At 31.2% G+C, this 14,083-nt stretch overlaps 2 protein-coding genes and 1 long non-coding RNA gene across 3 annotated transcripts in view; 1 reads left to right on the top strand and 2 right to left on the bottom strand.

Moving 5' to 3' along the window:
* The window catches only part of LOC106461048 (UPF0669 protein C6orf120 homolog), a 17,632-nt gene extending 6,376 nt beyond the window's left edge, over positions 1–11,256 (top strand). Inside the window, exon 2 of the mRNA XM_022387873.1 lies at positions 9,471–11,256. Within this exon, the coding sequence (XP_022243581.1) occupies positions 9,492–10,088 (597 nt within the window). The 5' untranslated portion in view covers positions 9,471–9,491 and the 3' untranslated portion in view covers positions 10,089–11,256. The remainder of the gene's footprint in view (positions 1–9,470) is intronic.
* Positions 2,268–3,137, bottom strand: LOC111086163. Its single transcript, XR_002610904.1, has 2 exons — positions 3,029–3,137; positions 2,268–2,508 (listed from the first exon to the last, which is right to left on the bottom strand). It is a non-coding gene; the product is annotated as an uncharacterized LOC111086163 (long non-coding RNA).
* Positions 11,257–12,991: 1,735 nt separating the features above from the next.
* Positions 12,992–14,083, bottom strand: part of LOC111086161 — a 106,953-nt gene continuing 105,861 nt past the window's right edge. The window contains exon 32 of the mRNA XM_022387872.1: positions 12,992–13,728. Coding sequence (XP_022243580.1) covers positions 13,548–13,728 — 181 coding nt within the window. The 3' untranslated portion in view covers positions 12,992–13,547. The remainder of the gene's footprint in view (positions 13,729–14,083) is intronic.

Below are 14,083 nucleotides of genomic sequence, written 5' to 3'. Positions count from 1 at the left end.
TTTTCTCACGGAGCACCTATCAATCTTGGATGGAACACTAATGTTCCGCGAATCATAGTTTGGGAAATGCTGATGGAATGTAACATTTTATAAATAATTCTTTTATTATGTCAAGTAAAATTAATTTATATATGTTGTAAATTGTGAAAAGTAAATAAGTGTTCAGCTATGTAATGACTATCTTGTTTTATAGGGACACAACATAAATAAACATAAAACATTTATGTATTTCAGTCTCAGAACTTGAAGAAAATATCAAATAAACAATTAAATTTTTTTTTTTATCAGATATCCTTAGCAAGATCATTAAATGTGTCCAGTTGGTTGTTTATTGTACACATAAATTTACAATCTACACGTACATTAACACTTAATAAAATTTCTATGATCCAAACTGCACTTTACATTCCAGTAGCTCATAATTATATTGAAAAGCATTAAGATGAAAGAGCTTATACAAAAGCCTTAGAAGTTAAATTGACATTTTTACAATGCTTAAAATTCATCTAGATTTGTGGAATGTTTTTTGAATGTGCATAAGTTTGAATTTTGACTGTATTCAAAAATAAATGCATTCTCATAGCCTTAATAGCACAAAGTCCTGGAAATATGAAAAAAAAACTTAGAAAAAAATTATATGGTTAAATAACATTATTTGAGATAGAATGTTACGTTATAATTCTACTTTAAATAGACATTTCATGTTTACACCCTTTCAAACTTTATTTCTGTTTAATTTCCAGAAGATAAAGGGCAATTTGGCTATCCCATTTTCTACTATCACTCAATAACATATTACACAGAAATCCGTTTTTGATATCTAACACTGATCTTTAAAATACTCATCCAATTTTCTTTTTAATTCCCAAAATTAAACTATTTCACAGACTGACAACTCTGTAGCAATGCCTTATCTAGAGCCATGTCTGAATTCAGCACGTCTTAAAATTTATGTCCTTTAGTATTCTTGCCAGCAATGTTTTTAAAAACATCATCTAGACTCTGGGCTCAAGTTTTTAAAATGAGGGAAAGAAAACCACGAAAGATCAAATGTAATTGGCTTATTAAAGACATAAAGGACAAAATCAGAGATAAATGAAATACATTTGAGAGGTTTAAACTGACATATAGGATGGGAGATTTATGAAAACTCAGAACTTTTGTTAGAATAGAAAATAAATTCAGAAACCCAGAAGGAACGGTGAGAAACAATTAGCTGATAATAATAAAATTAACAACAACAATTTTTTTAAGTATATTAAAAGCCAGCAAAAATTTACCATAGGGATTAGGCCCTTACATTTAGGATACTGATGACAAGGTTTTTAAAACTATGAGATGGCTGAGCTTTCAAATGTTATCATCTGTTTTCATAATAAAGGATGTTAACAATACTTCTGACCTAAAGCATTCTATGGAAAATATTGGAATTGATCTGAGTCATGTAGATATTAATCTTTGGTAGTAAAGGAAAAATTGAAAGACAAAAAATTTATAAAGCACCATAACTAAACATTGAGGTCAAAAGACCAAATAGGCAAACCTCCCCTTTCATTTCTTTTAGGTCAGTAACAGTAGGCAGGTCACTGAGTGAATGAAGAACCATTAGTTTTACTCTTATTTTTAAAGACAGCGATACAAGTTGACCTTGAAATTATTGGCCGTTTATTCTTATTTCTACAGTTGGAAAAATTCTAGTTCGATAAAAGAAGCTTTGTTAAATTCTTTAGTGAAATATCATAAAAGAAAAGAAATAGATTCATTAACGGGAAATTGTCCCTTAGTAATAAGTTAAATTTTTAGGACCTTATGTGCTATTTGATGTGGTAGATGTGGTGTACTTAAGTTAAGATTTAACAAGCTTTTAATAAGGAGTCACAAAAAATGATGAGCTAACAAAACTAGACTACTAAATTGGATTTTCAGATGGTTAAATGAGAGAAAGCACAAAATTATTACTGCAGTCAAACTGGACCCTTGCTACCAGTGAAGAGCTATGAAAAGCAAAGTTGTTAGTTTCTTAAGTAGATCAATGACCTAAACGACAAAAAAAAGTAGAACTTACCACTCAGTCAGTGTAATTACTAGACTGTGATTAACACTAGCCAAAAGGAAGTTTTATTTCAACAGGAAAATTTGTTATACATATTATTTTAAGTGCAAGGAACATGGGTATGACTTTTTAGGTTTACTAAACACAGAATTCAATGTTAAATTTCAAGAAACAAATAAAGGAATTTATTTGATTTATCATACTGAAGTCAGTGCTGTAACTTTACATAAACTGAAAATCTGACATACATGATTCCCTTCAGTGGGCGAAGGCGATCCAGTAATTCCTTTTCTCTCTTATTTATTTCTGGGTTTTTTTCTTTGATAATTTTACAGTCATCAGTCTCATCAGCAACTGCTACAACTAGTATATTTAATATAAGGGCTACATACAAACAAGTAGCAAGTCCACGAAGATTTAAGCTGGTCTCTGACCCTGTCCAAAGTATTTTCTTTCTGAATGTTAAATCAGACGGCATAAAATCATACAGCAAAGGCTTCATTCTTAGATTTAGCATTCGAAATCACTTTTAAGTTTAGTTAAATTTAAACTTAAAGCTAATAAAAACAAAAAACGCTAAAGTTCCAGCAACGTTAATAAATTAACTAAAGGCAGTAAAAGCCTAACCCAATGTCACAAGTTCAACTTTCAAATTCAAGATAGCTTTACCTTTTTTAATTTTACGTTTAGTTACTAAATTAGTCTTTTTCTTTGTACAAGGATACAACGTACAATACTATAGAGTGAGTATAGACTATAGTATAGTATAGGCTTGCAAGTTTTAAAGTAATTAAATAGATATATATATCTATATATTATAATAAATAAATTAACAATAACACATTGTTCTTATGATCTATTCGATTTCGAATGTCCTGTGATATGAAATACCGAAGATCTTAAGCATGAGTTATTTAATTTTAACACAGCAGAGTATTTAATCAAGAAGATAAGAGTTAGAATAGCGGTACTAACTTATAAATATGTTTAGAACTACAATTTATATGATATATAAATTTTTATTAAACTACGTTATGGGTAGAAAACGCTGTTTCGCTTTCAAAGTTGATAATATCAAAGCGCCATCTTTATTTTCTTTAATTCTAACTCACAATTCAAATTGATGAAGATACTTTAGTGTTTTATAAAGACACACAGAAAGAAAACAAAAATTAACTCTATCTGTAATTGCATTTCCAAATTAAATAATTATATAAGGAGTACTGTATTAAAGATGATAAGATCCTCGGATTTTTCAAGCAATTGATTTCCGGTGAAGATAGAGGACATAATTATAGTATTTTGGCACTTGTGTATAAAGCTAAAATCATAAATAATATTCAACATGTAGAGTTGTCAGCTTTTGAAGGTCATAGATAGGCCTAAATAAAATGTTTTTTAACTGTGTACCAGCTTAACGTTGAATATTATTTATGATTTGATAGCGGACATGTTGTATTGATAGCTAGTTGAAATAAGATTTAAAAGTTATATTGCCCATACTGAAAATAATTTCATAATAATTTTTGTTTAACGTTAGAACGTGTATTTTCAAATTTAAATAAATATTTGTATGAGAATATTGATATTTACTGAACTGTTGGTGTTACTATGACTTTGCGTTGTTTAAGCAAAATCCAAGATGGCAGTTCTCTTTGTAAATATCTCCAGTGGCTCAGCAGTAAGTCTGTTGGCTCACACTGCTAAAAACCGTGATTCGATACTCATGATGGACATAGCACAGATAGCCCATTGTGTTGTTTTGTGGTTAAAACAAATCCATCTAAATATTTCTGAAAATTTTAAATTTCGGTCATTCTTTATATGGACTTGGAATACTACTTAACATGAACAGTAGATGTGAAAAGTGGCTTCCCCTGTTTAAACTTGTGGGGATAAGGCAAATATTGCTGAAGATAAATCTGAAAACAAAGAGAATTGCCCAAGTCGCAAGAACTATCTAAAGAATAAGAGAAATAAATATATGAACTATGTCATTATTACAGGCACAACGGGGGAGCAAGACTACAACCCCAAGTCATGAAAATCATGCTTGTCGGGAAAACATTACTCGGAAAAATGTGAAGAATACGGTATTTCCGACAATATCTATGCATTGAATTATTGAAATTATGATTATGAAACGCAATATTTAATTAATCGTTGCAAGTAAGAAAAAATAGAAATTTATCTAATAGACATAAAGACCAGTTGTCTTTTAATACTACTCCGTTTGCCCTTGTCGTTTAGCAACAAAACTATGACTTGATATTATTGTCTTAAGTATTGTTACGTCTCCAGTCGTTAGTTAATTTTCCGTAAAAATTCTTTCCGAAGAAATCTTAGCGATACAAGTCCTTTCTTAAATAAAACTGGTTTGTTCTTTCTGAATACAACTTTGCAATACACTTAATTTCCACAGTCGCGCTATAACAAACGCTATAATCCACAACGAACGTCTCACGTGCTCAACTCAATAGTACGTCTCTCTGTCCGCAGTTCAATTACATATTACCTTGCCTTCACTTCTTGGCCGTCTTATATAAATGAATACCGTACATCTAGTAACCTCCCGAGGATGCCACTTACATTAAACCAATAAACAATTAACAATAACTTAAATAAATGTACATAATTTACAAACGAAAAATCAAAATTCAACAAAGTCTCTTATTTTTACGGGACGTATCTTCTTCAGTACTGGTCTCCGTCTCGTTGGCTTCTGCTTCATGTGGGGTTCATCTGCTTCATCAGGAAATGTCCTATCATCGGTAACAGTCACATCAGTGGTAGTAACTTCATCAAGAGCTTCACCGTTTCCCTTCTCAAAACTGAGTAGAGTTTCTTCTTCGACGGTGGCTTTTTCAGGTGACACGTCTTCAGCAGCGTCATTTGTTCTGTTGTTCACTTTGTCCCAACTGAAATGTCCTAGACCGTGATAATGCCAAAGCCTGTTGGCATGCACCACCTTTGGCTTACCTCGTCAACCACATTTTATCTGGAAAGTCACGTCTGAGAGACGATCCACTATGTCATATGGGCCTTCGCATGGAGAAGACAACTTAGGAGACTTCCCTTTGGTCTTCCTGGGATTATACAACCACACCTTGTCTCCTGGTACAAAGCTGACTTCAGTAGATCTCTTATCATAAGATAACTTCATCGAATCAGCAGAAGTTTTCAAGTTTGAACGCACTTGATGGTGAATATCATCCATCCTTTCTGATAACACTTTCACAAACTCTGACACCTTCTCAGGCAACTCTTCATAAGGTGGGCGTCCTGTTAACAGATCCACGGGCAACTGAAGTTCCCGACCAAACATCAACTTTGTTGGAGTGTATCCAGTGGCTTCATGCTCTGTTTAATATCTATACCTGGTTCCATTTCACCATCATCAACGCCTTCAGTCACTTTGACTTGAGCTTGATGACACCTAATAAGTTCAACCTCTCTTTGAACAGTTACCGGAACTTGGCCTTTGTTGTTCCCAAACGTCATGTTATCAAAATTAATGACAAACTTCCTCGGTAGTAAGTAGTCCAATCCTAATATGCATTCATCTTCAATGTCAGCCAAGTATACTTTGTGTCTGGTGCAAGGTTGTGGGGACCAGTGTGGGTAACTATTGAGCTCATGGACATAAAGGAACCCACACTGGTCCCCACAACCTTGCATAATGTCTTGTCACACCACAGAGCTTCTGTACAGCTTCTGGTACTCTTCTGTGATCCAGCACCTTGATACTCACAAAAGTTTGGTCCTGTCACACCACAGTGTCTGGCAAAAAGCTTCAGCAGATATTTCCTTTGCAACATCTCAACCAACAATTGGTCCAGTTATCAATGCTATTTTCAACTTTTGAACAGCTCGACTTTCAAGATCTACATATCTACATGTGCCGATGTTTCCGTTTATCAACGTTATATATTAAGATCTATGCAAGAACTCAGCTAATAGATGTTTCCGCATATAATTTATTATCAGTGAATTTAGGTGTCAAAGTTAAGTGAAATGCCATTATAAATACATTTTTTAAATTCTGTGTGCTCACTGTCAATTTCAGAAACTCTTCTCTTTAACTTTTTTCCTGAGAAGCAAGCCATCTTCGTAATAACAGTCACAACTCTCTCACAAATTCTTTCTCTTAATCTCAGTTTTATTCACTAAAGTAAAGTTAAAATTTCAACATTATATTGTGTATGTATGTGGAGAAGTACACTAGATATATTTCCTGATCATATTGGCATTTCTTTTATGTTTAACAACTTAGTTATAGTTTCCAATGGATTTCTTTGCATAGTGAGTACATGAACACTTGTACACCACAAAGGATTTCTTGCCCTTAAGAATCATTTTAAAATCTGGGTACATCTGTTATTCTAAAAACAGATTCCATGATAATCGAACATGCATTTGTATATATACATGGGGTTAAGTATGTTATATTAAAATTATTTTTGAGCTCCATGATATCATTGCAGTCGACGTTGCCTTGTTTTGTCATATTGCATTTTGACAATAGCCTCGCATCATAGTTTCCATTGTTAAAGGTGCTGTCATACGTTTGTCATGCCCAAAGCATATCACTCATCCCATCATGCTTTGTATAACTCATGGAGAAAATGAGAATGACAGTTTTTATAGCCTGTTTCAACAGTTCCATTTATGTGGGAATAGCATTTGTACCTGCTTCATTCTCCATGTGCTTAAGGTATGCAATGATTGAATGGATATGCCATGTTAGCAGCTCGTGTACTGCTGCCCCAGACATATGGATAGCTTCTGCTACTGAACTTAATGTTTGTGAATTATCACCTGTTAAAAGATACTACACTTTGCTAACCATGGCTGGTACACAACTTCTTGTAGATATTCTTCTGCATGGTCTTGGTGCCTTAGTTGGTTCATATTTCTTTGTTTTCCAATGATTTTAAATAAAAGGGATATCTGTCTTGGAAATTTCAAAATCTCTGATTTACACACATCTTTATGATCTGAGTGTATGATTAAATTGTGTTAGTAAGGACTATTACACACCCTTCCCAAAAGCATTCAGTTTTTGGTGGCATCGTATTCCTTATGGATTGCAAAACAATGACAAAATGTAATGATACGTTCTGTTCCATCACAGGTTTGTCAGCTGTGGTTGTCACATGATTTAATTATTTGCATAATCAAAACTGTTTTAATATAATGTTCTTAACCCTCTATACTATGCTTATGAGAGTAGTTGACTTTTTCATTATGGACATTGAAAGTCACCGTATACAAGATCAAACTAAACTACTGATTTGCTTATTAGGCCAGTAGACTTGCACTCTGACAGGAAACAGCACTGTCTAAGTATTTGTGGACAGTGTTATCAATATAGCTAGTACAGAATTCATTGATTTCAAACTTTCTTAATTGTTAATGCAAGCTTAGATACAATGTGCTTAAGGTAATATCAAGACCTTATGGTTTATTTTATGATAAAACATTAAAAGTAAACCTTTAGGTATTAACACATTAAAGATGGTTATCATGAACCATGATAGTGGTTCATAATAGGAATTGCCCATGAATTTCTCAAAATCTATAAAAGAACATACAGGCAAAAACCATCTTAAAAAGTAGACTTGTTCTTGAAACAATACTCAAGATCTTTTATCTCAATGGCTAAGACTGCTAAAATATTGAAAATAGCAAAAAAAAGTTGATTTTATGATTGTTAGACAAAATCTATCAAATTATTATTATTCACATTGTTCTTTTTTCACAAGCCTGCAGAAAAACAGCTCTCAATATTTTATTCAAACCTACTAAAAAAACTCCTGCACAGGTCATAGGACTATTTTTATGTTGATTCTTGGAAGAGAAAGAAGAGATTTTACCAGTATTTTCATTGCTACTGGCCAAGTTTCTCATCGAAGCCATTCAAACTCTGAAGCCTACAGTAAAAATGGCTAGGTATACTGCACCAAAATCTATGTACAGCCACTAAACAAACTCCTGTGAAGGTTGTAGGGCTATATTGAAGTTGATTCTTCAAAGTTGAGATTTCCACTCTAACATTTTCTATGTTTTTCTCTGAAGCCATTAAAGCATTGCAGAAATGTAGAAGCCATTTAAGCATCATTATACTAGTTGGAATTTCTTCGTTTTATTAGAGTAAACCATGTATATGTTTATAACAGTATCTCCAGCCTTTTACTGATTAGTTTTAGAAGCTGCTACAGAGAAAATGGCTATGAATATTTTACTGAAACCTGGACAGTAGTAATGAATTCAGTATGTCATAGGATAGTTTTAAAATTAATTCAAGCACCATCATTTATGACCATGAAGAATTTGTCTAAGTCCTTCATTTTTAGCCATTGAAAAAAAATCTGATGTTTTATTAATGTGCATTAATTGGAAAATAATTTGTCCAACTTATAGTGCATTAATTGGAAACTTCCATGTTGAATTTGACATTTCTCGAGTTTGCTGTTGTACTTTGTCTCCACATGTTTTTTGCGATTATTTCAGAGAGTTTTCTAACAGTAGACAATTACCATAGTAATTTCTCTACTCTTGTGAGTGGTGATTTATTCTACTGATTTTTGTACTTAGTTGAAATTGTAAGTGCATATTTTAGAAGTATTTTATTAATATTGTTCATATTTTTGTTTCACAAGTCTACAGCAAAATTGGCTGGGTATTTTGCACCCAAACCTAGACAGATATACTATACGAAATGCTACAAATGTCCATGACTTGTTTAAAAACTTAATTATATTTCATTGAAAGTTGATTTACATGGCTATAAATATATAACCATATTCAATGTTGTTGTGAGCAGCTTCCTTTGTACTTGATGCTTTTTAAACACATTTACACAAAACCATCTAGCTCAGTAAATAATGGTTGTGTGGATAAAAAAGCCAATGCAGCCGTAAACTGTTGAAAAACATGTAACATTCAACTGAATGCATGCATATGCATGTATGTTGCTTAAAATTTATTCTCCATAAATGGACGTAATAAAACTTAAGAAACAAGTGTCTACATTATTTTCTCAAGCTACAAATCTATATTTTAACTTCATGTCTACAGTAGGTATCAATTTTAGTGGAGTCAAAATTGGGATTTCCAGCCCAGTTTGTCTATTTGTTTAGAGTCCTTAGTTATAGGCTTGAAAATATACTCTTTGCATTTTGATTCAACTTGTTTCTGTACTTTTTTGGATGATCCCTCTTCCCCCTTTTCAAATAACAACGTTTAATTATCTTGTACAGTAAGTTTTATATACTTTTGCATATGTTTATATGTTACAAAGATGTTGTTCTATAAAATGTAAACATTTTTATAAATAATCATTGAATTAAGTGAATAGTAGTTTAGTTGATATAAATCTGATATGTTTTAATGTTTGTTTCATTTATAATTTCCTAGGGATGCATAAAGCCAAAAAATGAGGTACTGGAAATTAGGTGTCCACATTATTGTCTCAACCACAATCATTGCTCTATTACAAGTACAAGCTAAGATAGTTTTTCATGAACAGTTACTTGGAAGTGTGGGAGGTGGGAATTACACATACTACAGCTTGACACCAGATGGTGGTGTATTGATTTTGTTACACTCCCTTCTTGGTGATGCTGACTTGTATGTGTCAGAAAAGAAACTGAAACCAACATTTGAACTTGCTAGTCATGATCTTCAATCTGTTAGCTGTGGGTTAGATAAAATAGAGATTCCTTGGAGTTTTGGTCGTCCAATTGGAATTGGTGTATATGGACATCCCTCTCATGAAATAAGCATGTTTGAACTTGAGGTGATGGTGGATGATGCTCCTGAATGGATATACCCTGAAGAATATATGGAAATAGATGAAAATGATAAACCAGCAGAATCTAGAGGATCTAAAAAACGAGGTTCTTCATATTCATCAGATTCAAAAAGTCAAGGTTCTGTTTATGCATCAGATACTTCAACAGAAGAAGAATCCATTTTGTGGGCAATTTTTGTAGGAATTTTAAAACTATTTTTAGAAGTAATTGTTAGTTGATTTGAAGTGCCTTATGTGTGTGTAGATGTATAATGTTTAAGTTAGAAACTGGTGAATGGGAGGGATTACCAGAAATTGAGTGATTATACATCTGTGTAATTGTGTCCACAGTTCAAAACCCATTATTTACTTTTGTAGCAATTTGATTTTTTACTAAAAAATACAACTTTTTATGATGATTTATTAATCTTTGGAAATTCATTCAAGATGTGTTTTAGCTACTAAACAAACATACAGTTAATTTTCAGATATTCTGTATTCAGCATATCCTTAAAAGATATTCAGTAAGGTTTCATGTAATCAGGTATGAAAACCCTTATTTGTGTTTCTTTTACTGACTCAGTATGTAAAATAATTTATACCATGAGAATAAATTCTTAATTTGTATGAGCACTTTGAGCACCTGTTCTAAAATTTATTTTTATCGGACCAATATTGTATTTTTCTATAGACAAAAACAAACAATTATGAAATTGTACATTTCTATAGGATTGTTAAAACATAAGAAATTTTTTTTCATAATTCACAAGTAACACTGACCTGTCATGGTTTGAAAATATTCTAACCTGTTACCATGCATGAATCATTTCATAACCAATTAACTGTTTAGCATAGTCTGTGAAGTTTAAGAACTGTCATTGTTATGTTGTGGAGCTGACACAGACAGCAGGATTAATTAAACATAAATTTTCCTTTGCATTATGTTTTGATTTTCATTTGTGCATTAAATAAGTCTTATATTTCATTAAAAAATACATTAATCAATTCAGATGAGTTGACATATTAAAGTTACTGCCTTGGATAGAATGTTAATCCTCATGCATGCTCTGTTTATGTACTTTCTTGTATGCTTTAAAGCATCTAAAGTTCTAAACCTTTGTATCTACTACTTGCCTGCAATTGAATTTTAACACATGACCTGTGAAACTGTATAAATAAAACAGGGTATAAAGTAAAGTAAGAAATAACAGCTTAGAGTAGCAGTAAGGAAAATTTTTAACTGGTTAGAGCTTCAAATGAAACTGTAACTGGGTGTCTGAGTAATTGTGATAATTTCATGTTTCTTTGCTTGTTGGAGTTTTACTTGAATTATAATGATATTGTTTGTACTCATGATTCAAGTTGACTTCTGCTGGATTACAAATCCAGTATCTAAATGGTCAAGGAATTTGTTTGTTTTTGATGGTTTTTATTCTTTATTTTGCTTCTGTTTTGTAGCAGTAGCTAGTTATTGATCCCTGGATTGATGCGTAACTCCTTCTTAAATCATGAATTAAAAAAAATTTATAATTTAAATACTTTGGTTGATAATGTAAATTTAATTTTCTCACTAAATTTGCCTTATTTTTTATACTAAAGAATCAGTATTGCTTTTTTCTATTATAATACTATACGTCCTTTCTCAGATATCACATTATTCACCAATACTTTCTTTCAGTGGCAGGTTAAAACGTTTAGTCAGCTAATAAATAAAAAGCCCAGCATGTTTTGATAATGAACATTATTAACTTACTATAAAATGAGCAGTAAGTATCCATAACTGTTCAGGAAAACAAATCAGACCTAAATATGTATTCATTTTCTTAATATTGTTTTTTTCTCCAGGCACATTTAATATTTCGTAGAATTAAAGAATACATGTCATATAAATTATAAATCCTCTTTTTGTGCATTTGAATATTACTGACTAATGACTGTGCAAAAGACCTGGCAAATATTCCTAGTTTTCACTCATCAAATAAAATTTTAACGTGTAGGATATTAGATTATTTAACCTTTGAGATTAAAGAAATTGACTTCAGTTCAATGAGTAATCCATTAAGTTTATAATGAGCAACATTAATGTTATAATACTAATTTAATGGAAATCTAATTTCATAAAATACAGTGATGAAACAGTTGGAAGGTTTTCATAGTATTATATTTCCAAGAACTCATACATTATCATACATAATCAACTGTGTGATAGTTGTCAAATTTTATGAAAGTCAATAGTGAGATCTATACATAAGTTAGTCTGTATTATTCATGTATTTGAGCAACCTATTTTATGACAGAATGGTATGTTAACGTTCCAGTGTTGGTAGCAGTGCAATAATTTGTGTCCCATAGTGTAGAAAAGGATCTTAATAGTTTGTATATGCTTTCCTATTTTCAGAGTCCATTTTATTTGGTGTTAAAATTTTTTTATATTGATCAAGTTATTTTTTTTCTACATTCAGTTCTGTACTTGGTATATTAGTTATAAAGTTAATAGTAGGGTGTAAACAAGTAAATTCTCCACTGAAATAAACTTAACTTGAACATGACTGATGAGGAGGTTTATAATTTTGTAATGTTATTCTTATCCATGAGCCTGAATTTGAAAATTATGTGTGCTGGTTGTTTAATGGAATATATATATATATGTAAATAGAAGATAGTGCCAGCAGTTATTTTAATATTAAAATTTCAGATACCTATTAAATTTTCTCAATTGTAGACATCCTTAACAGACTGTTAAAATAGTAAAGAAAATGTTTAATGCTTTGCTGATACAAATTCATCTTCTGGTTATTTGGGTGGCCTGGATTAATGCCATAGAAACATCTGTTACATTGTGATTTCTTTAATTTTTGCACATTCTAAGAAAACTATAATCATACTAGTTTGAGTAAATGATAAGTAATAATAAACTCTTACATGTTAAAAAAATTAAATCCAGAAATTCACATTACTGTTGGTATGATTTATCACAGAAATTTTACTGACATAACATCTTTTTCTAAGCCATACACTTTTGTAGCCTAGTTATTTTCATGACTTTATACATAAGAAGTGTGTGTGTTTAGTAAGAGTGATTGTAATTCACATGGCAATGAAAGATGTTTGTACTTTTTAACTGTAAGTCCATGTGTTATATATTAAAATTGACAGGTTTGATGAACACTGCACACTTTTAGAAGTGTACATATTCTTTCATTTTTTTTTCTAAAAAGGTATGAACAATAACAATCTGAAGGTGCATAAAAAAGAACAGGTAAAAACTACTTTGGTTTGAAAATACATAAATATGAAAACCAACATTAAAACACATAAAACCTACATTTAATGTAAATTAACAGTAGTATATGCACACTTCAAGTTGCACTAACTAGTAAGTAAGCAATACAAGGTTCTTCGTAAATATTAGGGGTTGGTGTGCCTTTGTTTGTGGCTGAATATAAGGCAAAGGAATAACTCTCCTGAAAAGCATATAAAATTATATTAAAACATCAACTCTTATATATTTTCAGTAATATTCATCATTTTTTAGTCCCTGTGTATTAGAATGATTGTAAAAACAAATAACACAGTAGAATTCACTTTTGAACAAATATCTTATTTTTAGCAAATGAAAATGTTTCACTAGTATATAGTAGAAATGTTTAAAATTTCAGGATCTAGACAGTAAGTGATCATAGTAGGAACAATTGGTATTTAAGAGCTGTACTGTGCAGTAGACTCGTAGCTATATTTTTTCCAGTACACTATGTAGGAAATTATCAACCAAATTAAATTGGCAAATATAATTGCTCCATAGAGTGGAAAAACTGGAATTTTATATCGAACAGGTCTTCCATAAGTTTGAAGAGCAAATACAATATCCATTTCACAAGGGCTGGAAGAAATGAGCACAAACTTATTAATACAATCTGAATATTATATGTACAACTAAAACTTGCACACTTTATAAATTTTTTTAAAATATATAAATAAAAAAAAATCCTTAAAAATGGAAAGAAATACCAATTTTAATACATTTATAGGTCATAGAATCTCTCAAAACATTTATGAGTGATTTTAATTTATGCATATATATATATATATATATAAAAATATATATGGAAATTCTGAGTCTAACAGGTATATTTATAATGCATGTAGTATTTGTGAAACATTAAAGCTTGTTATATAAATAGAGAAAATAGTACATCCTACTAACTGCTGTGCCTCATTATAATAAACATTCAATA

The sequence above is a fragment of the Limulus polyphemus genome, unplaced genomic scaffold (assembly GCF_000517525.1).
Source record: "Limulus polyphemus unplaced genomic scaffold, Limulus_polyphemus-2.1.2 Scaffold887, whole genome shotgun sequence".
Taxonomy (NCBI): Eukaryota; Metazoa; Arthropoda; class Merostomata; order Xiphosura; family Limulidae; genus Limulus; species Limulus polyphemus.
Note: the sequence above shows the minus strand (reverse complement) of the source record. Positions and strands in the feature narration are given on the sequence as shown.